This window comes from Natator depressus, chromosome 7 (assembly GCF_965152275.1).
Source record: "Natator depressus isolate rNatDep1 chromosome 7, rNatDep2.hap1, whole genome shotgun sequence".
Classification (NCBI taxonomy): Eukaryota; Metazoa; Chordata; order Testudines; family Cheloniidae; genus Natator; species Natator depressus.
The window spans coordinates 39,872,218-39,899,159 of NC_134240.1; the positions used below are offsets into that span (position 1 = coordinate 39,872,218).

General features: G+C 43.8%; 1 protein-coding gene across 20 annotated transcripts in view; it reads right to left on the minus strand.

The window, feature by feature from the left end:
• Nucleotides 1-26,942, minus strand: part of ATP2B2 (ATPase plasma membrane Ca2+ transporting 2) — a 714,211-nt gene that overhangs the window by 207,877 nt on the left and 479,392 nt on the right. For all 20 annotated transcript variants that reach the window (XM_074958190.1, XM_074958179.1, XM_074958178.1 and 17 more), the window contains one exon: nucleotides 19,554-19,751. In XM_074958190.1, coding sequence (XP_074814291.1) covers nucleotides 19,554-19,751 — 198 coding nt within the window. The remainder of the gene's footprint in view (nucleotides 1-19,553; nucleotides 19,752-26,942) is intronic.

The window sequence follows — 26,942 nt, forward strand, 5'->3', positions numbered from 1 at the left end:
CAGTTAATTACTTTTTAAAATCCCACTCTTTGCTATAAAGTTATAATAGGTGAAAAACTGTGTTAGTAAAAGATTAGTAAATTATACTTTAATCTCTTGGACCAGAATGCAAATCAAGCTGAAACCAGAGTTAATTAGAATCATTGCCGAAAAAAAAGACGAGTTTATAATGTACAATTGTGGTCTCAACACAATCTTATATTCATTTTTTTTAAAAACGAAGAACAGATGGATGCTTACTGAAATAGAATGAACGGTGTATTCCAAGGGGCCAGTAGGTCAATATCTAGCATTTTCCCTTTTTATCACATTAAATCTAATTGCAATGGAATGAAACAGTAAAACATGCACATGTATATGCATTTTTCCTCTTTCTAAGGATTCCCTAGGAGGACTCCTATCCTCCTTTCACCGGATAATCCTTTTTTTAAAATCTCAAGTGTACCCATATGGATTGGAAGTTGAATGTTGTTGCATTCTTTTCTCAAGGGCCTAATAGGATGCCTAATTTTAAACATGTATGTACACTCTTTTAGTTTTAGACATTTTGTCTCAAAGGTCTTCCCCCCCCCATTGGTTTCTCCGTAGGAGAAGTGACAAAGTCTCATCTTCAGAGTTCTGTCACTCTCAAACAAAAAATACCTGTCTTATTTTAGGCATGTGGGGTTAGCTGCTCTCTATGATGGAACCCTTATGTTTTGTTATTCTGATCTGGAAACGCTAATATATATGAATGATCTGTGTATGGAGGCGTTGTTTTCTGCATTGCATACTTGAAATTCATAAGTAATACCATACAACATAGCACCTATTTTTCAAACAACTTAGTGGCAAAAACATTTCAAATTGAAAAATCTGACAATCCTGCAATCAACTAGAAGTTAAGGCAGGATCTGAAAAGCAAACTACATTCTTAAGCAAATCCTTGAAGTGAATTTTTTTTTTGTATTTAATAAAATATTGGGTTGCTGTCACTAAGAACCATATCCTGCTTCACCCAGTCCCAGCCTATGGAGGAGGGAAGCTAAACTGAGGGACTCGGAGCAGATTAGGCTGCAAGCAGAGGCTCCGCACATGGCTTGCTGTAGGACTACATGCAGTCAGACTGTGAGCAGGGGGCAACCCCTTCCCCATTTCAGGACATAAAAAACAGGCAGGAATTGGACACTGTGGCACAGGGGAGCGGGCAAAGGTTCCCCGCACCATAGAACCCCCATGTGGAAGCAGTCCAGACAATCAGTGAGGGCTGGAGGGGGGGCAGCAGTCCCTTCCCCGTTTCAGGCCATAGAAACAGGGAGGAGTTGGGACACGGTGGCAGGGGGGAGCAGGCACTGGTTCCCTGCTCCATAGAAACCCCCATGTGTTCAGCTCGGAGTTCTATTTAAAAAAAAAACCCAACCACAACAACAAAAACAATTCCCTGCCACAACTGGAAGGTAGCAGTGAGAGGGACGCAGTATAGAATCATAGAATATCAGGGTTGGAAGGGACCTCAGGAGGTCATCTAGTCCAACCCCCTGCTCAGAGCAGGACCGATCCCCAACTAAATCATCCCAGCCAGGGCTTTGTCAAGCCTGACCTTAAAAACTTCAAAGGAAGGAAATTCCACCACCTCCCTAGGTAACGCATTCCAGTGCTTCACCACCCTCCTAGTGAAAAAGTTTTTCCTAATATCCAACCTAAACCTCCTCCACTGCAACTTGAGACCATTACTCCTTGTTCTGTCATCTGCTACCACTGAGAACAGTATAAATCCATCCTCTTTGGAACCCCCTTTCAGGTAGTTGAAAGCAGCTATCAAATCCCCCCTCATTCTTCTCTTCCTCAGACTAAACAATCCCAATTCCCTCAGCCTCTCCTCATAAGTCATATGTTCCAGTCCCCTAATCATTTTTGTTACCCTCCGCTGGCCGCTTTCCAATTTTTTCATTATTATTATTATTTGACTATTTCATAAATAGTGCTCAATCCACTCCCACATAAAGCCAGACAGTGTCAGGTAGAGGAAGGCAGGGAACCACCACCCCCCGCCCCGCAATCACTACAGGTGGAGAAAGAGGGCACTGGGACCAACGCAATTTCACACATAGCCCATACAGCGGGGAGGGGGGAAGAAACCTCCCATGCTCATCTGGCAGGTAGGAGAGGACTCTGGGCAGCTCAATTCAGCCCCAACAGGCAGTCCAGACAGTTAAGGGGGAGGAAACCTTGCTGCGGCAGGGGACACAAGGCCCTAGTAGATTATCTCAGACCAAGTGGGGTCCCCATAGAGGGCCAGAAGAGAAAGAAAGAGGGGAAAAGACAGAGAAAGCCAAACTAACAAGCCATTCGGTTACAAGCCATTCCTTGCGTCAGTCAGCGAGGCAGAAGCAGCAGCAGCTGGTAAGAGGCTCAGCGTGGCTCCAGGGGGACCCAAAAAGGGGAAAGAAATGGTTTCACAAAAGGGAAGGCTTAATTCTCCTTTTCCTCTGGCACCAGTGGAACAGGGTAGCAATAGAAGAACAGATTCACAAAGGGAGGTAGAGTTTATTTGAGGGGGAATAGATAGAAGAAGGAGAAAGAGGGGGGGGGGGGGAGTGGGTCCCTCCCATAGCAGTTGCAGTGTACATGGATGTTTAGGGAATCATGTTGCAGTTTTTCCCTGGTGTAGCCAGAACACAACAGGATGGGGGGAATTTGAATCGCCCCGCCCCCGCAAGTTAGTTTCACTGCTACAGAAACCCAGAAAGCAATAACATCACACACAGAGTGGACCCAGGGCAAGCCAGGGGCACAGTCCATACAGCAGGGGCAAGTGGCTGGGGAAGCCTGGGGTAGTGCACCAGAGTATCAAAGTCAGCCTACAGATGGCCTATCAGGCTTGGGGAAGTGGGGGCTCCAGGTGTAGCTCTCGCTCACCCAACTGAGCTAGGCAGCATCTGATGGGGGCCAGTTAGCATGGAGCTAATATGATTAATTAAATGTATTGCATATGAGGTTGTTTCCACAGCACTACGGGCTGTACAAAGCGGAACAGGTCACACACATGCAGGACATCCCGCTCAGGAGCAGGAAGGCCAGTCAGCAATGCGGCCCATTACAGAGGAACAGGTGCTGCGGTACATGCTGTCATTGACAACCCGTCAACTGGCATCCTCCACAATTTCAAATAGCCTTTCGGCCATTACATTTGTCAGTAGGCTAAATGGCTACCCAGATCCTTGTGGGGGTTTCTTTGTTCGAAGGTTTTTGGTGGGATGGTCATATAGAGGTGGACCCAGGGAGGATTCCCGTCATCCCATCAGGGTTTCCACACTCAGGGAGCTCCTTCACATCCTCAGTGTCATATGCACAGGAGGTGTCCCTATTCAGGGCAGCATTCTTGACAGCTTTTTTTTTTTTTTTGTGGTTTCAGGACCAGTAAGTTAGTTCCTGGGCCCATCAGGGATTCTATGGGAAGTGCTTTGGAATTTCGTAACATAAACTGGCACAAGCATGCTGTGATATTACACTTGTGAAGGTCAAAGACTGATGAAGTTGGCCAGGGTGCATTCGTTACCCTATGGGAAGGTGGGGAGCCTGGGGTCTGCCCCGTTCGGGTGTTGAGGGCCTACATGGCAATAAGGTGAAAGGGAGAAGGCCCCCTTTTTGTACACAGAAACAGGAGTCTCCTCATGGCATATCAATTCATTACCATGTTTAGACAGGGGCTAACGATGTTGGGGCTGCCAGCCCATGAATTTGGTTCCCATTCATTCAGAATAGGGGCAGCTATGGCAGCAGCGCAGATAGGTATGGAAGCAGATGCTATTCAGGCAGTCGGGCACTGGTAGTCTAATGCATACCAAACGTATGTAAGACCGCAGGTGGAAAATCAACATTAATCAGTTGTGTTCTCATTTCAGATACGGGACAGCCGGCTATACACACAAGGGTGTGGATCTGTGGGCACAGTATTGTGTTTTGGGTGCATAGGTATGCATCCAGATTGCCCGAGGGCTCCCAGCTGGGATTCGGTGGCAAAGCATTACTCAGTTGGGACACACAGACGGGCATGTTATGGGATGGGATCAACTGATACCACTGTTGTATGCTGTGCATGCGTGTCAGTGGCCATCGGATACACTGGGAGAAAATGATCTGGGAACACTTAAAGGGGTGGAGTTAATGCTTTGAACTAGGAGGGACCTGAAGCAGATCCTGGGAATTTTTCTGGGCATTAACATTGTCGGGTCAAATATGCTTCAGTGCAGGGTCTGGCTGGGAGCCATGAACCCCGCCAGGATGGACAAAACCAGCTATGTGAACAGGGAAGTGGCCAAATTCTTGTTGCCCTAGGGGGACACAGTAATTTCACATCCTGGCATATTCTATGGGGCACCAGAGTTATTTCGGAAGGATGGGGTGCATCTGTCAAACTCAGGTACTGCCATATTTTTGGCTGATATAAAAGAGGGTGTTGGGAGAAGTCTGGGAACCCTACTGGATGTGGGGAGGAGGTCACCAAGCTAATGGATAGTGCCTCCTTGTGGCGAATGTTCAGTGCAGGTACTCCATAAATTAAAGCACAAAAGAACAGATAAATGGCTTGGAAAAGGAATTAAGGAGAGGTGCTTGGTAATTGAGCAAGCTAGAGGCAGTTGAGGACTCCTCTGATTGGTACAGCAGGGAGCCAACCCCCCATCATTATAGTCCACCTTACCCCCCCCTTACAAGGCAGGAGGGGGGTTTGGTAAGGTCCCGGCAAGGGAATCGGTGGAGGAACCTGGATAAAGGGGGGGGGCTGGTGGAAGCCCCCACCCCTGGAATTGGCTGAAATTGGAGGTGCCTGGCAGTGGATCTGCTGGAGGGACATGAATGGAAAGATGAGGGGGAGGGACTGGTAAAACCATTCATCCCCCTCCCCCCACACTTAATAGAGGGGGTTTCACCTGCACTGCACATTTTATCCGCCACGTTAGTCCCAGACATCTAATAATAAAGTTGCAGCCTGAATCAACCCATATTTAATGTCTCCTGTCGTTCTTTCGGCATAGTCAGCCAATAAGAACCACTTCCTGCTCCAGCCAGGCCCAGCCTATGGAGGAGGGAAGCTAAACTGAGGGATTCTACCAGTACAAGCGGGGGAGGGGGGGTTGGGGGGGAAGGGGTTCAGGTCAAATATTTCCATTTCCATTATATTTCTAGGCTGCTGACTGCTTAATCATTTATACTGACAGAAGGTTTGAAATCTTTCATTTAAAATTTGAGATTCTAAAAAGATGTGTTTTATTGAAGAGTTGTGAAATTATTTGAGCATCCACAGCTTTATTCTTGGAAAACTCTGTTTTGACGGCTTTGAGTTTAATTCTTTGATCATATTTTTTGATTGATGCTTTTCTGTTGTCTCAGCTTCCCCAGTAATTTTTTTCTCCTTTGCTAGTATGGCTCCAAAGAAGCATTAATAGTCAAAAATTGTGACAACGATGGGATCAAAGCTGGATCAATGTATTTATTTATTAGCAGAGATGATGAGGACTCAGCTTCTAATGCTATATTGCCTTTACACCCCCTCTAATATAGGACCTGCCTTTTCACTGGTTTAGGTTTGTTTAGCATCTGAAAAGGAAGGCCCCTTACGTTAAACACCCTCTATCAACTCATAAAATAATGTATCAGAAATTAGACTTTTATCCCAAAGATTCAGTCATTTGAGACTCGGCTGGAAAAGATGGTAAAAACCAATCTGTCATAATTAAGGAATAAGATCCAATTAACCTGGAATTAATTTCCAAAGTACTAATCTTATATTTTAGAGCAACACTGTGTCATTGGATGGAGGCCCCAAAAGTTAAATTCAGGTCTTCCAACCTGTAAATAATAAGAACATAAGAATGGCCATACTGGGTCAGACCAAAGGTCCATCAAGCCCAGTATCCTGTCCTCTGATAGTGGCCAATGGCTGGTGCCCCAAAGGGAACGAACAGACAGGTTATCATCAAGTGATCCATACCCTGTCACCCAATCCCAGCTTCTGGCAAACAGAGGCTAAGGATACCATTCCCGCCCATCGTGGCTAATAGCAATGGATGGACCTTTCTTCCATGAATGTATATAGCTCCCTTTTGAACCCCGTTATAACACTGGCCTTCAAAACACCCTCTGGCAAGGAGTTCCAGAGGTTGACAGTGCGTTGTGTGAAAAAAGAATTCCTTGTGTTTGTTTTAAACCTGCCACCTATTAATTTCATTTGGTGGCCCCTTGTTCTTGTATTATGAGAAGGAGTAACCAACACTTCCTTATTTACTTTCTCTATACCACTCATGATTTTATAGACGTCTATCATAACCCCCTTAGTCGCCTCCTTTCCAAGCTGAAAAGTCCTGGTCTTATTAATTGCTCCTCATACGGAAGCCGTTCCATACCCCTAATCATTTTTTGCCGTTTTTTGAACCTTTTCCAATATATCTTTTTTGAGATGGGGCGACCACATCTGCACGCAGTATTCAAGGTGTGGGCGTATCATGGATTTATATAGAGGCAATATGATATTTTCTGTCTTATTATCTATCCCTTTCTTGATGATTCCCAACATTCTGTTTGCTTTTTTGACTGCTGCTGCACACTGAGTGGATGATTTCAGAGAACTATCCACAGTGATTCCAAGATCTCTTTCTTGAGTGACAACAGCTAATTTAGACCCCATCATTGTATATGTATAGTTAGGATTATGTTTTCCAATGTGCATTACTTTGGATTTATCAACATTAAATTTCATCTGCCATTTTGTTGCCCAGTCACCCAGTTTTGTGAGATCCTTTTGTAGCTCTTCGCAATTTGTCTGGGACTTAACTTTCTTGAGTAGTTTTGTATCATCTGCAAATTTTCCACCTCACTGTTTACCCCTTTTTCCAGATCATTTATGAATATGTTAAATAGGACTGGGCCCAGTTCAGATCCCTGGGGGAAACCACTGTTTACGTCTTCCAAAGATTTAAAGGAAGGTAGAAAGGTAAACACTTGTATCACTTTACCAGAATTGTTCAAAGTACAGTATTGTTGGGTGAGAAGTTTGCACAGGCAATGTGGAGTCACAGGGCATTTCAGCTGTTTCCCCTCATTCTGTTTTGAGACAAGAAGGTTGCTGAGATTAAGTCATTTGAAGAATTTTGTTAGTTACTGTGAGATTCCTTGATATGAGGCAAAATTGTGAAATAATTTTCATAAGAAAGTCATTGAGCAGGGTTCCTGAATTTTAATTTTCCCTGATGTCATTCATAAGACATCTCTAAGGGTAAAATTCTAATCACTTAAGGATGAGTTTGTTAAAATAAGGCAATTCTCTATGTTTAATTTAGTGCCACTTGATATTTTCCATGAAACCAAGAAATAATTTCTTAGCCCTGGTCTATACTCGGAGTTGAGGTCGAATTTAGCGGCGTTAAATAGATTTAACCCTGCGCCTGTCCACACGACAAAGCCCTTTTTTTCGACTTAAAGGGCTCTTAAAATCGATTTCCTTACTCCACCCCCAACAAGGGGATTAGTGCTGAAATCGGCCTTGCTGGGTAGAATTTGGGGTACTGTTGACACAATTAGATGGTATTGGCCTCTGGGAGCTATCCCATAGTGCTCCATTGTGACCGCTCTGGACAGCACTCTCAACTCAGATGCACTGGCCACGTAGACAGGAAAAGGCCCGCAAACTTTTGAATTTCAATTTCCTGTTTGGCCAGCGTGGCAAGCTGCAGGTGACCATGCAGAGCTCATCAGCAGAGGTGACCATGATGGAGTCCCAGAATCGCAAAAGAGCTCCAGCATGGACTGAACGGGAGGTACGGGATCTGATCGCTGTATGGGGAGAGGAATCTGTGCTATCAGAACTCCGTTCCAGTTTTCAAAATGCCACTACAGCCCCTGTGTAACCATCCGCCCTCCTCCCCAAGTTCCATAGCCTCCTCACCCAGACACCCAAGAACGCGGTGGGGGGACCTCCAGCCAACCAGCCACTCCACCCCAGAGGATTGCCCAAGCAACACAAGGCTAGCATTCAATAAGGTTTAAAGTTTTAAACTTTTAAAGTGCTGTGTGGCATTGTCCTTCCCTCCTCCACCACCTGGTAGTTATCCCCCTATTTGTGTGATGAATTAATAAAGAATGCATGAATGTGAAGCAACAATGACTTTATTGCCTCTGCAAGCGGTGATCGAAGGGAGGAGGGGAGGGTGGTTAGCTTACAGGGAAGTAGACTGAACCAAGGGGCGGGGGGTTTCATCAAGGAGAAACAAACAGAACTTTCACACCGTAGCCTGGCCAGTCATGAAACTGGTTTTCAAAGCTTCTCTGATGCGCACCGCGCCCTCCTGTGCTCTTCTAACCACCCTGGTGTCTGGCTGTGCGTAACCAGCAGCCAGGCGATTTGCCTCAACCTCCCACCCCACCATAAATGTCTCCCCCTTACTCTCACAAATATTGTGGAGCACACAGCAAGCAGTAATAACAGTGGGAATATTGGTTTCGCTGAGGTCTAACCGAGTCAGTAAACTCTGCCAACGCGCTTTTAAACGTCCACATGCACATTCTACCACCATTCTGCACTTGCTCAGCCTGTAGTTGAACAGCTCCTGACTACTGTCCAGGCTGCCTGTGTATGGCTTCATGAGCCATGGCATTAAGGAGTAGGCTGGGTCCCCAAGGATAACTATAGGCATTTCAACATCCCCAATGGTTATTTCCTGGTCTGGGAATAAAGTCCCTTTCTGCAGCTTTTGAAACAGACCACAGTTCCTGAAGATGTGAGCGCCATGTACCTTTCCCAGCCATCCCACGTTGATGTTGGTGAAACGTCCCTTGTGATCCACCAGAGCTTGCAGCACTATTGAAAAGTACCCCTTGCAGTTTATGTACTCACCGGCTTGGTGCTCCGGTGCCAACATAGGGATATCGGTTCCCCTCTATGGCCCCACCACTCTTAGGGAATCCCATTGCAGCAAAGCCATCCACTTTGACCTGCACATTTCCCAGGGTCACGACCCTTGATATCAGCAGATCTTTGATTGTGTTGGCCACTTGCATCACAGCAGCCCCCACAGTAGATTTGCCCACTCCAAATTGATTCCCGACTGACCGGTAGCTGTCTGGCATTGCAAGCTTCCACAGGGCTATTGCCACTCGCTTCTCATCTGTGAGGGCTGCTCTCATCTTGGTATTATTGCGCCTCAGGGCAGGGGAAAGCAAGTCACAAAGTTCCATGAAAGTGCCCCTACGCATGCGAAAGTTTCACAGCCACTGGGAATCATCCCAGACCTGCAACACTATGTGGTCCCACCAGTTTGTGCCTGTTTCCCGGGCCCAGAATCGGCATTCCACGGCATGAACCTGCCCCATTAGCACCATGATGCCCACATTGCCAGGGCCCGTGCTTTGAGAGAAGTCTGTGTCCATGTCCTCATCATTCTCGTCACCGCGTTGACATCGACTACTCACCCGGTTTTGCTTTGCCAGGTTCTGGTGCTGCATATACTGCTGGATAATGCGTGTGGTGTTTAATGTGCTCCTAATTGCCAAAGTGATCTGAGCAGGCTCCATACTTGCCATGGTATGGCATCTGCACAGAAAAAAGGCCCGGAACGATTGTCTGCCATTGCCCTGACGGAGGGAGGGGTGACCGATGACATGGCTTACAGGGTTGGCTTACAGGGAATTAAAATCAACAAAGGGGATGGCTTTGCGAGAAACAGAATGGCCCCCTCAAGGATAGAACTCAAAACCTCAAGGATAGAACTCAAAACTGGGTTTAGCAGGCCGTTGATTTCACGGAGGGAGGGAAGGAGGAGAAAATGAATACAAAACAAATCTGGTCTACTTCTTGTTTTGAGCCACTTCATCTATCTTTATACATCTCGCTGGCAGCAGACTGTGCAGTACGACCGCTAGCCATCGTCATCTCCTGGGTGCTCGGCAGAAGACGGTGCAGTATGACTGCTGGCCATCGTCTTCTGCTGGCTGCAGATTAAAAGACAGTGCACTGCCGGTAGGACTGAATTACCATGAGACGAAACTTAAAAGGGAAATGACCTGACTGAGTCACTCCCATGTTTGCCCAGGTGCCCCGACCTCCTTGAGGTCGGTTAAAAGAGCACCCAGGAATACGTCGACGACGGCTACCAGCCATACTGCACTGTCTGCTGCCAAAAGGCAATAAACTGCTGCTATGTAGCAATGCAGTACCACGTCTGCCAGCACCCAGGAGACATACGGTGATGGTTAGCTGAGCGGGCTCCATGCTTGCCGTGGTAAGGCGTCTGCACAGGTAACTCAAGAAAAAAGGCGCAAAACAATTGTCTGCCCTTGCTTTCATGGAAGGAGGGAGGGAAGGGGGGCCTGATGATATGTACCCAGAACCACCCGTGACAATGTTTTAGCCCCATCAGGCACTGGGATTTCTACCCAGAATTCAAATGGGTGGCGGAGACTGTGGGAACTGTGGGATAGCTACCCACAGTGCAACGCTCCGGAAGTCGACGGTTGCCTCAGTATTGTGGATGCACTCCACCGACTACATGCACTTAGAGCATTTGTGTGGGGACACACACAATCAACTGTATAAAAACGCTTTCTACAAAACCGACTTCTATAAATTCGACCTAATTTCGTAATGTAGACATACCCTTAGATTATGGGAAGGCCTCTAATTTTACTTTATGCTGTCACCATTTAGTGGATAAGATACTTGAAGCATCTATTGATTTTCACTGTGCAAAAAGAATTATAACTTGCACATTAATTTAACATAGATGTAGAGTTCCTTCAGTATCTGCATAGTCTATAGAGGATTTGTAAGCTGTGGAACCAGTAAAATGGGTCCTGAAGTTGGCACTGGTACTGGTGGGGTTCGACCAAAGAGTACGATATAAATATATGTTTGTGATTTAGGTGGTATTTTGGAACAACATTAATACTGGCCTTATAAAACAAAGAGAATAAGGTTATTTTTAGGCAGTCAATACTTTCAAAAATAGAAGATTTAAAAGAAGAACAGATTAGAGTTTTATATAAAAGACAGACTTGAAGGTTAATTTCTTCAGTGTACCAATCTTAGTTACTCCATATTTGATTCGTTCATACACTGACCAATTATTACAGAATCATAGAAATGGGACCCCAAGAGGTCATTTAGTCCATGCCCCCAAGAGGCAGGATTAAGTATACCTAGACTATCCCTGAGAGATGTTTGTCTAACCTGTTCTTAGTCACCTCCAGCAACGGGGATATGACAAGCTCCCTTGGTAAGTTCCAGTGCTTACTTTTTTATTCTTACATTAATAAACTTCATGAATTTGTTTTAATGGCTGGAGAACACTAAGTAATTTGCATCAGTCTCTGAAACTTTGATTCTCGAATCCTAGAATATGAGTTTGATCCCACAAGGTTCTGAGTACTCTGATCTCAATCCAGCAAACACTTAAACACATGTTTAATTTTAAGCATAAGTAGCCTCCTTTACTTCAAGTGATTTAAAGTTTCCTCATGTTTTGAGAGCTATGCAATCGTTTTAGCAAAATTAAAATGCTACATACTATGCGAAAACCCTGTATGTTGATTGCCTGGGTGAAGAGAAGGTAATGTTCTATAAATTTGACTACTGTAATTTCAGTCTTAATTCACTTAAACACTTTGTGCATCAATTCCAACTACATGAACTGAAATTCCTTAGGGGATGCTCAGAATTCCCAGCTGTTTTATTTATTTGATGTTACTTAATCACAGGCTAAAGAAATGGCTTATTAATTACTGCCTTTACTTTTTTTCCCCTTCAACAACTCTCATTAACTCTTTATCCACTGGGACCTAATTTAACTTGTTTAAGGATGTCACATATGATGTCTTTATTGATACAGGGGTCCTGGTTGACAACAAGGGCTCCAAGGTGCTAAGGTAATAAAAATTAATAATAATATATTCATGTTGGCAGATACTGCATGCATTCTAATACAGTATTTGGTTTTAATGAGCTTTTTTTCCAATGTCTGACTACATAGTATTGACATGTACGTGTTGCCTAAATCACAAGTATTTGTTTCTTCAAGGTAGATGATGTGTTAGCTTACATGAGAATCGAGTCCAAGGCTTCCCCAGCAAGCATTTACAAAATTTAAGAATAAGTTGATTTCATCTGAGAAATGAAAACTCAGACAAACCATCAGAGAGAACAGAGTCCACAGAGAGTTTACTTCTTGGAAACATAATATAAATTTGTAGTCTTAGCAATAACTATAAGAAAAAGATCAATAAGAATTTGGTACTGGAGAAGTGAGAGACTTCAAAGGCCTGCGACCTGCAAGTACTAAAGCAAATACATAACACACAAAGCATCAGGTGTTAGATTAAGTTTGTTGGTGTGGTTTTGGGGAAGGGGAAAGTGGGGATAGCCAAGGATATGGAAAATTATACAATACATGGCCAGATTGTCCCTGGCATTTGTGTAGGTGCATAGTGGGGAGCCTTCTGTTCCCCTCCTCTCCCACACTCCCTGGTTGAGAGCTAGGGATTATCAAAGCCTCTGGATTTAGGGGAATGAATGGGAGTGTATGGCTCCCTCTGTAAAGCCTAGGGCATGATTCCTCCCCACTGCGGAGGAAGCTGGAGGATACAGGGCTATTTCCTTCCAAACAAAGGAGAGAGCAGCCTGCACACGTCCCCTGCATGCCGCGTAGTAGGGAAAATGAGCCTCCCAGAGCTTTCTCTGGGGCAGAACATTGTCAGCATGTGTTGAAGCCATGCCGGATAATGCTGGCTGTTTATTGCTGATTCTTTATGGCAGGATCACCTTTTTAACTCCATCCTAGATATGAGGGAAGTAGAAGTGACTCTTTAGGCAGAGCAAACTGGGGACTAGGACAGAAATTTGTGCATGGACCCCAAGATCAGACAAGATTGATGTGAAAGCTTGTTTGAGTCACAAATATAACTAAAGCCCCCAGAAGTGGGTATATATTTGGACCAAATGTAGTATGACTGTAGACACTGCTCAGAGCAGTGTGCGAACTTCACTTCCTTGCACATACAAAATGCAGAGAAGTGAGTAAAAACTCAATGTAGTCCCTTGATTTTTACCAGACTGTGACATTGCTGATTTTTCCCTTGATGCCTCTATTCTCCTCTATCTACCACCCCATAAATCTCTGAAATGTGCTCTTGTGGCGGAAAATTCAGAGCAAAGACCTTTCCCATAAGCTAGCTGGCCTGCAAAGGAGAAAATAAAACCACTGACTTCTGAATTAAGGAAACCAAAATGTCAGCCATGAAAAGACACTTCCCTAATAGAACTCTGAAATGTCTGGAAGGAATGATGCATCATTAATTTTCTACTGTTCTAAAAATCCTTCTCTTAATATTAGTACTGTGACGGGGCAAGGCCAGATGGCTATGGAAAAGTAGTGGGAGATAGATATATTAGCTCCAGGCTAAACAAATCCCTAGTACCAGGATAAGTGAAATGGCAGCTGCTCCAGGTCAATTAAGACACATGGGGCCAATTAAGAACTTTCCAGAAGGCAGGGAGAAGGCTAGGTTGATTGGGACACCTGAAGCCAATCAGGGGCTGGCTGAAACTAGTTAAAAGCCTCCCAGTTAGTCAGGTGGGTGTGCATGTCAGGAGCTGTGGGAGGAAGTTGTGCTGTCGGAGAGGCTGAGTAGTACACACCATATATCAGGCACAAGGAAGGAGGCCCTGAGGTAAGGGTGAAGTGGAGCTTGAGGAAGTGAGGGCTACTGTGGGGGAAGTAGCCCAGGGAATTGTACATGTTATGTTTCTAAAACGTCAGCTACCATAGCTGATACTATTAGGGTCTCTGGGCTGGAGCCCAGAGTAGATGGTGGGCCCGGGCTCCGTTGCCCCCTGATTAATCACTGAGACTGGGAGACAACAGAGACTGTGCAAGGAAGGATAACTTCTCCTCATCTCCCTCACTGGCTTATGATGAAAATGGCTCAGTAGACTGTGACCCTTGTCTCTAGAGAGAGAAGGGTTATGTGGAGGGTCACAGTGAGCCTCTGAGACTAGCGAAATCGCCAGGAAATGCGGGACCCACGGAGGCAAGGACAGAGCTTTGTCACAGTACCTATAACATGTACAGGGAAGTCCCGGTATCCATTGTACTTCCACTGTATTATACTGTATTTCATACTCACTGAAGCCCAGCCAAGTGTCTGCCACAACTGTTATGCCCCTGCAGACCTAGCGTCAAAGCTTGGAGGGAACAGGATTTCACTTACACAAACTGATTCAGACCTATACAAAATGTTGTACTCCACTTCAGTTGAAGAATTGGATGGAGTTTCAGACCTGCCTGAATTTCAGCCCAAAACATTCACTCACCCCTAATAAAAGGCCATTGGTAGCCTGTTGGTTTTCGAATTATTGCCTTGAGCAGACAGTTGTACTTATGGCTGCTCTATAGGACTCCCCATGTTCCTTAATTCCATGGGAATCATAACATGACAAACACTTTCAAAAACTACCACTGTACCCTTAACTTTACACATAGAAACATGTTCAATTACAAATTCAACAAGGGAGGCAAGGAGCATTAATGTCAGTTACAGCACAATCATGAGAGCTGGTTGGGCGTTTTCTGTTGGAAATATTTTGACTGAGAATGGAGTTTCCATTAAAAATCAACATTTTCCTGCAGAAAATTTCAATTTTTCATCAGGAACCATTAAAGAGAAAAGTATATTATTTTGGATCAATTTGATCCAAACTGAAATATTAGTTTGTTAAACTGACCCGGAACATTTTGTTTTGTGTCAATTCAACATTAAAACTGCATTTTCCTGTGGTGGTGCATTATGGGAGCTGTCTAATGCCTCCATTCCCTCTTATTGGCTGTGATCCCTGGCTGGTCTACAACTTCCATGATGCAAAACTGACCGAGTAGTGTGGCGCATCATGGGAGTCATATGCTTACAGGTTCATTATGGAAGATGTAGTCTGGCCAGGGAGCCCAGTCCATAGGAACAATGGAGGCATCAGGCACCCAAACTACTACTCCCATTTCCAAAAATAAATAAATAAGTTGGTTTGGAATCTTTCATCCTGTGAAAAATTTAAATATTTCACTTTTTTTGCCCCAGCTCAGAACAAAAATGAATGTTGAAATAGGATTTCCTACTGGACAGAAACTCTGTTTCCTCACAGCTTTTGTAGTTCCTGTTGCTTTCAGACAATGCCCATTTCAATTACTACATTAAGTTACTGGGAAGGTTCAGTAGAGGAGTAAAACTTGGATCCTTGTTCTGCTCGGGGGTGTCTGATCCATTATCCTAGTCACTGATTATAAAATCCTTGTTACACCTATTGCTCTTTGGAAAGCATTGCCCAGGGAATCTCAGGAAAATGAGGGCAGCCAATTGACAGAACACAGGTAAAGGGGACTTCTAAAAGCTCCATACAATAAGAAAAATGGCGCAATGATGATTTCCATGTTGTTAGAGCAATAGTCCCTAGGCAAATCAAATGTAATTGACAAGTACCATAGAAAACTGAGGCAGGTATTTAATCATCTTCACATGACAGCTAGTGCAGCAGGAACCACCACTTTGCAAACATACTCATCTTACCATGTAGCTTGGCATGTCCTTGTGTGATATGACCCAAGGTTCAGTTCAAGAAACAGGCACATTAATTTGTCAATAGAGTGGTTAAGGCCCTTTTTTTTTGGCTTTTACCAAAAACCTTCCTAAAAATTCCCAGATTTTGAAAACACCAGATTTTTGCCATTTCTACCCGGATTTTATACCTGCTCAAGCTCTCCAGACCCAGCTCCCCACTCTGTCTCCCCATCTCCCCTGGCTACCTTAGTGTGCCTGTGCAGAGGAGGAGAACTGCCAGTTGGTGCCTGCTGCAGCTGCACAGTGGGGGAGCAAGATAATCAGGGAGCCTGCCAAGACCACCAACTACTGCAGCAATGGGCCACAGGGATCAGGAGGCTGCACCCATGAGTTTAGACCCCCTCCTGACCTATTTCCCTTCCCCCCCTCCAAGGGCTTGGCACCCCATTTTATCCCCATGCATGCCAAGGACCCCTTCTCTCTACTCCCTCTTCCCTTATGAGTATCCGGACCCAGGGACCCCCTTCCCCTGTGAGTGCTGGGAACCGCTTCCACTCCTCCCTGTGAATGCAGGGCACCCCCACAAATCCCCACTCCTGTGAATAGCTGGGCCTGGGAACGTGTCACTGCCTAGAGAGAAGCCCCCGTCTGCCTCACTTGCCAGTCAGAACCCCTTCCTGTGCCTGGGCCGGCAAAAGTCACTCCAATCCGCCAGTGGCACTAGGGAGTGGAGCTGAGTTGCAGTGCAGAGAGTCCCCTTGTTGCGGACAGGTCTCTGCCTCAGTGACTGGATCTGATCTCTCCTGGCTCCCACCTCTGTGACAAGACAGATGGTTTGTGGATGGGGGTTCTGCTGAAGTACTATTCCTTGCGTATGCTCCTTGATCTCTTTCCTGTGACACCAAGCCATCCTTGCATCTGACTGCATTTCTGAAAATAACTGTTTTAACAAGGAGTTTTATTTTTTATTTTTGTAATGGAGATGAGAAATAACAGTTTCATAAACAATAAACTCTTACTTTTCTCTATTGATTGCTTTTCTTCTGTCCTCCTGCTCCCCAATAATAACTCTGATATTACCCCGCAAACTGTGAAGTTAATTTTTTGCATTGATTGTCATCCATTCTTTAGTTTTTGAAATAAACAGATAAAAATCCTTGGGAAAAAATAAAAATAAAAACTGGAAATGAAGGGGCCTTAACTAGGTTATAACAATATTTTTTTAAAAGACCTCATAGGTTCTTTTTACTCAACACCTAATATAGAGACAAATTATGCTTTAAATCTCCAGCTAACATGTTTTTAAACATGGCTGCCCTTGTCCACAGTAAGAGCAAAATCATGTTTAACATGTTAGTTGTATATTTATATGACTTTATATAAGTCCAGTAATTTGAGACTTTCCCCTCATTTTTAAATGTCTGAAGGAAAAAGGGAAGCCTTACAACATACTTTAAAGGTCAGATTAATACATTTTTACTAACATGATACATTTTCCCCATGTAAACGTAGTGTCACAGGGTCAGGCCAGATGGCTAGAGGAGAGTGATCCTATTGGGATCCGGTATAGGAGAGTGATAGAAGGCAGATATATTAGTCCCAGATTAAGCAGGTCCGTTTTTCCTGGGTAAGGTAACAGGGGCAGTTCCAGAACAAGAAGGAACTTGTTGGAACGAATTCAGGCAGGCTAATTAGGACACCTGGAGTCAATTAAGAAGCTGCTAGAATCAGTGAGGGCAGGCTGACTAATCAGGGCACCTGAGTTTAAAAAAGAGCTCACTTCAGTTTTTGGCGTGCGTGCGAGGAGCTGGGAGCAAGAGGTGCTAGGAGCTGAGAGTGAGAAGGCGTACTGCTGGAGAACTGAGAAGTATAAGCATTATCAGACACCAGGAGGAAGATCCTGTTGTGAGGATAAAGGTGGTATTGGGAGGAGGCCATGGGGAAGGAGCCCAGGGAGTTGTAGCTATCGTGAAAGCTGTTCCAGGAGGCACTTTAGATAGCTGCAGTCCACAGGGCCCTGGGCTGGAACCTGGAGTAGAGGGCAGGCCCGGGTTCTCCCCAAATCCTCCTAACTCCTGGTCAGAACCAGGAGGAGTTGACCTGGACTGTGGGTCCCACCAGAGGGGAAGGTCTCTGGGCTGTTCCCTGACCCACATGGTGGATCAGCAGAGACTGCGGGGATTGTTCTCCTTTCTTTTTCCCATGCTGGCCAGTGATGAGGTTAGCTGAGTGACCAGCAGGTTTGAGCCACTAGTAAAAGTGGCCAAACTGAGGGCTGCCGTGAATCTCTGAGGCAAGCAAATCCGCCAATAAGCGCAGGACCCACTAAGGCAGAGAGGAACTTTGTCACAGTAGCCAGATCCTTCTAACAAAATGTTACTAAAAACCTAGGGAAGGCAAACATGTTAAAGAACACTTAAATGAAATACTGTTATGGTAAAACATGAACCCATTTCCCCATGCTGTGTTGCTGAGTTTTCCAGCATATCTTCTGTGTCTCAGACATGTGACTGATTCCCATGGGAATCCGAACATTTTAAATACAGTATCAAAGCAAAATTCATAGCTTGATGGCACACAACAAAAAAAAATCAGTCAAATGTATTTTCAAAGATTTTTTTTCTTCATAAATTACAAATAAAAATGGGGCCCTAGTCTGCAAATCCTTACTCAAGCAAGTAAAGGCTGCTCATGCGAATAAAGCGTTTGCAGGATCGAATCCTGGTTTTATATATCCTTCATACAAGCAACATCACAATGTCAAACTATACGACAATAGTATTAAAAATGCAAAAAACCCTTTAATATCTGTTTCAGTTGGGAAAGAAATTTATCTAACTTCTTTCTCGCCTAGGACCCAAATTGCACTCCCATTAAAGTCAGTGGCAAAACTGCCAAAGATTCCAGAAAGAGCAGGCCATTAGTATACAACAAGGATATCTCGTTATATATAAAGGAATAATAAATGATAAAAATATGTACATAGTGTATAGTGCACTGTATATATGCATGTGAATGGAAAAGAAAGAAAGGTCTTTAAGGAATGTAGCCAAAGGACAGTGAAACGAATGAAACAGCATTTCTAGACTATATTTAGAAGAAGACATTCTTCATACATTTGCCAAGTCATTCACATAATTTTGCAAAGCATGTCTCATGTAGCTCCACTGGTCAATGAGAGAACTGAAAAAAACCCAAAACAAAACAAAAAAACCCTGGATCATTTGCCTGACATGGTAGTTTGGAAACGTGGAGGGGACCCACTCTTTTATGTATGAGAATTAGAGAGAATTCTCCAGACACACAAACAATTTAAAACTTTCTACCAATACCGCAGTAGGACACTGCAGTACAAGATCTGTAGGTAAAGCATGGGATCATGACATAGTCCCTCTCATTTCTCTTTGAATTAGGCTTATTGAGAGCTTAATGGCCAAAAGATTTTTAAAAAGTAGCATTAGAGAAGGTCAGTGAGCGAATGATTAATGGATCAGATCTTCAGCTAGTGTAAATTGTCATAGCTCAATTCACTAGCTGAGTATCTGCCCCTATGGATCTATGCTGGATGATAAGACATAACTGGTACATAAACTGATTACATGCTCCTTCTCTATTATTTGGTAAATGATCTTCCAAGATGAGTAAATGCATAAACTAAAGCTGAGCTCAAATGGCCATGACAGAGAATTTAAAAGACATTTTCAAAGAAGCTTTATAAGAAAGTTAGGATTTTTCTTTAAATATTTTAATGCATGTCTTGGGATTCAGCAACTTCTTACAGCTCTGCAAGAAAAATGCAAGTTCATGTATCCTTAGAAAAATGTTATCTCTCAGATTTTAAGTAATAGTCCTAGGAGTTAGAAGAAAACAAAAATGCTGACCTAAAAAAAAACTCATGTTAGTATCATAGGAAGACAAACAAACAAAAACATTTAACTCAACACCAGTGAAATTTACAGATAAGTATAAACTGTTTTTACCTTCATTCCCTTCTCCAGGCGGCTGATAAAATGAGAGCCCCAGAGATATGATGGCTGCAATTTCCAAGATTATAAGAGTCACATCCTGTAGCGCTTCCCAAACTAGCTGTAAGAAAGTTTTTGGCTTCTTTGGAGGTATAAAGTTTTGCCCAAAAATAAGCTTTCTTTTTTCTAGATCTGCAGCAGTGCCAGGTAATCCTGTGAACAAATTAAAAACAATTGATTCAAGTGCCATGGAAACAAAAAAATGCCCAAATATATTAGTGTTCAAATAAACTGAATTTTCAAAGTAGACTTGCAAGCTTTATCACCTATGGCATATTAGACAGGATAGCAGATTTGCCACTTTTAAACTTTTTGTTTTGCAAAATAATTCTTTTGTCCCTGTATTCTAGAGCAGAGGCCTAAAACATGTTTACAGAAACTTTTTAAGGACACATTATTTAAATGAAACCCCTTATTGTCAGTTATTAATTATATAGTACCCCAAAGTAGTATGTTTACTTTTACGAGATCTAAATATATACAATGGTTTGAAAAGTGAACAATTTTTTAAAAAGTAGATTGTGAGAGTGCCATCAAAATATAATGGGCAAGGCTGGGACATCTAATGGCAGCTTTGGGACAGCTGCCAAAGGGTACAAATCTTGGTGCTGAGCTCAGGTCCTCACTGCACAGGCCCACAGGAGAGAAGCAGTGTGCTAAACTTCTGGAGGAACCTTCTTGCAACATTCTCAGTAACAGTTCTGGCCATGCACTAAGCATTTGGGTGAGCTGTGTCCAGCCCTTCTTGGCTGAAAGAAGAGTCACAGTGCCACTGGATGTTGTGTGTATAGGAAGTAAAGATGGAAAAGTGGAGAACAACCAGAAATATATGTTTGCAGGAGACCCAATTTAAAAACGCTTCTGTTTCATGCGTGCGTATTTGTGCGGATATGTTTCTGGCTTGGCTTTGAATGATTGTCCGATTCAGTTGATCGTCTTGCTGTTGGAGTGTGTTCCTCCTAGCTTTTCCCAAAAGGAAGGTTTACAAATTCCCTTCCTCATATGTGGCCTTTTACCTAGACTTTAATTATGTACCTTTTAACTTGTCATACAGGAATGTTGGACTGTCAAGGTTCCTTCCCCACTCTGAACTCTAGGGTACAGACGTGGGGACCTGCATGAAAAACCCCCAAAGCTTATTTTTACCAGCTTAGGTTAAAACTTCCCCAACGTATGAACTATTTTACCTTTTGTCCCTGGACTTTATTGCCGCCACCACCAAGAGTCTAACAAATGTAACAGGGAAAGAGCCCACTTGGAAACATCTTTCCCCCCAAAAATCCCCCCAAGCCCTACACCCCCTTTCCTGGGGAAGGCTTGATAAAAATCCTCACCAATTTGCATAGCTGAACACAGACCCAAACCCTTGGCTCTGAAGAACAATGAAAAAGCAATCAGGTTCTTAAAAGAAGACTTTTAATTAAAGAAAAAATAAAAGAATCACCTCTGTAAAATCAGGATGGTAAATACCTTACAGGGTAATCAGATTCAAAACATAGAGAATCTCTCTAGGCTAAACCTTAAGTTACAAAAAGACACAAAAACCGGAATATACATTCCATTCAGCACAACTTATTATATCAGCCATTTAAACAAAACAGAATCTAACGCATATCTAACTAGATTGCTTATTGACTTTTTACAGGAGTTCTGACCTGCATTCCTGCTCTGGTCCTGACAAAAACAACACACAGACAGAGAGAACCCTTTGTTCCCCCCCACCCTCCAGCTTTGAAAGTATCTTGTCTCCTCATTGGTCACTTTGGTCAGGTGCCAGCGAGATTGTCTTACCTTCTTAACGCTTTACAGGTGAAAGGGTTTTTCCTCTGGCCAGGAGGGATTTAAAGGTGTTTAACCTTCCCTTTATATTTATGACATGGACAATATGTACCAGAGACTTTTATACGCAGAGTGGGAAATTTTATCGGAACCTGAGTGTTGCTAGAATTTTTATTACAAAAGCCATTATTTTCCCACAAATGCTTGCAAATCTTAGAAATTAAATGCTTTCCCATAAATCCCAGATACTGCTCTCAAAAGCATGCTACATTGTATACTCTGATGGATTTGATACAGTCTGTCAAGAAATTATATGGGATATCAATTGGATTTATCAATACATTGAAATTTAAATTCAACTGCCACCCTTTAATGCAATCACCAAGATAAACACACAAACAACTTTATTCAGGTTTAACACTAAGCCAGAACAGCAAAGGTTTAATTAGACTGACAGAGTGGACCACACGGTATTACTAACAAACCTATAGTAGAGGCCTCAGCAATACAGTGGTTCCAATCATTGCTCTTCAGCAGAACTCAGAATAGCAATGAATAATTGCTCCTCCTTTCCAAGACCCTTGTCCATAGGGTCCTTTATCTCTGCATCTCTACAATATTGACATGAGACAACTGGAAGAGAGAGGTTTCAGAGTAACAGCCGTGTTAGTCTGTATTCGCAAAAAGAAAAGGAGTACTTGTGGCACCTTAAAGACTAACCAATTTATTTGAGCATAAGCTTTCGTGAGCTACAGCTCACTTCATCGGATGCATACTGTGGAAAGTACAGAAGATCTTTTTATACACAGAAACCATGAAAAAATGGGTGTTTACCACTACATAAGGTTTTCTCTCCCCCCACCCCACTCTCCTGCTGGTAATAGCTTATCTAAAGTGATCACTCTCCTTACAATGTGTATGATAATCGAGGTGGGCCATTTCCAGCACAAATCCAGGGTTTAACAAGAACGTCTGGGGGGGAGGGTAGGAAAAAACAAGGGGAAATAGGTTACCTTGCATAATGACTTAGCCACTCCCAGTCTCTATTCAAGCCTAAGTTAATTGTATCCAATTTGCAAATGAATTCCAATTCAACAGTCTCTCGCTGGAATCTGGATTTGAAGTTTTTCTGTTGTAATATCGCAACTTTCATGTCTGTAATCGCGTGACCAGAGAGATTGACGTGTTCTCCAACTGGTTTATGAATGTTATAATTCTTGACATCTGATTTGTGTCCATTTATTCTTTTACGTAGAGACTGTCCAGTTTGACCAATGTACATGGCAGAGGGGCATTGCTGGCACATGATGGCATATATCACATTGGTGGATAGGTTCCTGGGGCCTCCAGCTTTCACCCTGACCACACCACACGATCCACTGTCTAGAGCCAAGCTCTGCGATACAACCGCATTTGCTCCAACCCCTCAGACAGAGACAAACACCTACAAGATCTCTATCAAGCATTCTTACAACTACAATATCCACCTGCAGAAGTGAAGAAACAGATTGATAGAGCCAGAAGAGTTCCCAGAAGTCACCTACTACAGGACAGGCCTAACAAAGAAAATAACAGAATGCCACTAACCGTCACCTTCAGCCCCCAACTAAGACCCCTCCAACGTATTATTAAGGATCTACAACCTATCCTGAAGGATGACCCAACACTCTCACAAATCTTGGGAGACAGGCCAGTCCTTGCCTACAGACAGCCCCCCAACCTGAAGCAAGTACTCACCAGCAACCACATACCACACAACAGAACCACTAACCCAGGAACCTATCCTTGCAACAAAGCCCGTTGCCAACTGTGCCCACATATCTATTCAGGGGACACCATCACAGGGCCTAATAACATCAGCCACACTATCAGAGGCTCGTTCACCTGCACATCTACCAATGTGATATATGCCATCATGTGCCAGCAATGCCCCTCTGCCATGTACATTGGTCAAACTGGACAGTCTCTACGTAAAAGAATAAATGGACACAAATCAGATGTCAAGAATTATAACATTCATAAACCAGTTGGAGAACACGTCAATCTCTCTGGTCACGCGATTACAGACATGAAAGTTGCGATATTACAACAGAAAAACTTCAAATCCAGATTCCAGCGAGAGACTGTTGAATTGGAATTCATTTGCAAATTGGATACAATTAACTTAGGCTTGAATAGAGACTGGGAGTGGCTAAGTCATTATGCAAGGTAACCTATTTCCCCTTGTTTTTCCCCCCAGACGTTCTTGTTAAACCCTGGATTTGTGCTGGAAATGGCCCACCTCGATTATCATACACATTGTAAGGAGAGTGATCACTTTAGATAAGCTATTACCAGCAGGAGAGTGGGATGGGGGGAGAGAAAACCTTTTGTAGTGGTAAACACCCATTTTTTCATGGTTTCTGTGTATAAAAAGATCTTCTGTACTTTCCACAGTATGCATCCGATGAAGTGAGCTGTAGCTCACGAAAGCTTATGCTCAAATAAATTGGTTATTCTCTAAGGTGCCACAAGTACTCCTTTTCTTTTTTCTGGAAGAGATAGTGAGACACCGTGGGCTTATCTGGTCACAATATGCTGATTACTCTCAACTATATATTTTATTCTCAACTGAAGCAGCCACTGCCACTACTAAAATGTCAGAATGTCTAAATTATCTCTGGGATGAAGAGAAGCTGGAGCAAGCCAAACCCAGGCAAGAGCAAAGTAATGCTTGTCAGAAAGGGAAAATACTTGGAAGAGCTGGGCAAGATGTCTTTACCTTCTATCAAATGCATACAGTCTCCATTCACCAAAGTGCAAAGCCCCTGGACCTGGCTGGGCTCCTCGGTAAGTTCAGATGACCAAGTAACATCAGTTTTTAAAAATGTCTTCTTTCACCTCAAGCTTACTAGGAAACCTTGTTCCTTCCTCCCGGATGAGACCCTGGCCCCAGTGATTGGTACATTTATCACTTCTATGATGGATTACTGTAGTTTATTGTATCTGAAGCTGAATGTGAAAAAAAAATACACAGGCTCCAGCTGGTACAGACTGCTGCCTGCCTTCTCCATGGCTCAGACCCCAGTGACCACATCACACAATGTGCAAGTCTGTCCACCAGCTCCTGGGCTGTTTCTGATGCCAGTTTAAGGCCTTGGTCCTAATTTTCAAAGCAATTAATGGATCAAGCCTCTGCTACATCAAAGACCAAACATCAATCTATGAACCACCATGACAGCTGTGCTCCTCTGAAACAATGCAGATCCCAAAGCCCAAGAAGAAGCACATAACAGCTGAGGACAAAGCATCTTCTGTCGAAGAGTCTGGCTATGGAAGAAGCCCCCCAAAAAACTACCCGAAGCAGAATTCTAACCCCATGAAAAGAGAAGTGCCAGAGACTCCATGAAGTCCACTAGGAACCTTGCTGTTGCTACTGATTTTATGTGGAGAGCTCTCAGATATTATGGTGATGGCAGTACAAAACTCTAAGATAGACAGACTTTAAAGGGATCCTCAGTGAGGAAACTCACCCTGGATTGGGAAAGGGGATGGAAGTAGTGTCTGAAAAAGAAAAATCATTTTGTCCACAATAAGGAGTATTTACAAGCTTCACTTGGCCAGCTACAGCAGGATAGAAAAAAAACTGAGTGGAGAAGGTAAACAATTATTCATTCAACAGGATAAAATGAAAGTTTTACATACTAAGGAAAGTAACTACAGCTCTAGCAAATTAAGACTTTCCATTAAAGATAGTGTCCAGCATCAATTATATTGGCACATAAACAGTGAAGTCATCACTTCCCAGGATAATACACTTGTGTGAACAATATTGTGAAGATTCTCATACCAAAGATACCTGCCAAGCTCATATGTTAATGAGCAAGTTGGCACACAAACATATCATAAGTACCTAGAGTTTATAAATGAATAGCCTACAAAGCAAAGGGGATCCAGACAATGGGACTGACTCCTGAGAGGAAAGGCAGCCATACCTCAGAGACACCAGTAGGCTGGATCTCAGACACTGCAAGGCTCAGAACCAGACCAGGACTGAAAACAGGCAGCTTTTTACTTGACTCAACATGATCTTCAAATTTATGCCTTATCAAATTTAACTGATAGCCAGCTGGAACCTAGAATTATTTTTTTATTTCTTTTAAATGAATCTTGCTTTCTTAAAGATGCATGGTCTTAGAGTAATTACTACACTCCATTCTCAGAGATAAAGAAAACAAATTGCTAGAAACCCTTGGTCTAAGGCATAGGGCAATATTCCAAAGAGCTATTAGTGCAGCCATGTCAATAAGGCAAAACAAACAAGCATAGTAATGAAGGAAGATAGGAAAAGGGGACTGAAGGTTGTGACGGAATGGTAACTGTATTATACTATACTGACAGTAGGTGGCATTGTGTATAACATACCGTAGACCACCAGTTAGAAGTTAGGAACACCAGAGTTAAGAACTCACCTGTCAACCACACACCTCATTTGAAATCGGAAGTACGCAACCAAGCAGCAGCAGAGACAAAAGTAAGCCAGTACAGTACTGTGTTAAGCATAAACTACTAAAAAAATAAAGGGAAGGTTTAAAAAAATTATTTGACAAGGTAAGGAAACTTTCTGTGCTTGTTTCATTTAAATTAAGATGGTTAAAAGCAGCATTTTTCTTCTGCATAGTAACGTTTCAAAGCTGTATTAAGTCAACGTTCAGTTGTAAACTTTTGAAAGAACAACCATAACATTTTGTTCAGAGTTACGAACATCTCCACTCCCCAGGTGTTCCTAACTCTGAGGTTCTACTGTGCCTTATTTAAGCTAACCTCAGCCATACCTGGCACCACATTAAAGGTTCTTACAGAAGACACATCTCTAGTGTATCTCTTTGCCAAGGAGACACTCCTCCGTCACTTGCTTTCCCCTACCCTCACTCACTCACTCATTTTCACCGGCCTAGGGAGGGTCCCTTTTCCATCGGGTGTTTGTTTGAAAACTGGACACCCAGCAACCCTTGGTACAGGAGCCTGACCTGCTGTTAGCAGCCCGACAACCAAAAGGGGTGGGCACACTATGGTCCGTGGCCCGGATCCGGCCCACCAGCTGTTTTAATCCAGCCCTTGAGCTCCTGCTGGGGAGCGGGGTCTGGGGCTTACCTTGCTCCGGCGCTCCAGCAGGGTCGAGGGCTGCTCCACGTGGCTCCTGCAAGCAGCAGCATGCCCCCCCCAGCTCCTACGTGTAGGGGCAGCCAGGGACTCCACTCTGCACGCTGCTCCTGCCCCAAGCGCCTCCCCCGCAGCTCCCATTAGCTGGGAACCGTGGCCAATAGAAGCCTCAGGGGTGGTGCTTGTGGATGGGGCAGTGTGCAGAGCTACCTGGCCCCGCCTCCACTTATGAGCCGGAAAAGGGACATGCTGCTGTTTCCAGGAACGCTTGAGGTAAGTGCTGTCCAGAGCCTGCACCCCTGTGCCCCAAACCCCTGCCCCAGCCCTGATCTGCCTGTCCTCCAAACCCCTCAATTCCAGCCCGGAGCACCCTCCTCCACCCCAAACCCATCATCCCCAACCCCACCCCAGAGTCTGCACCCC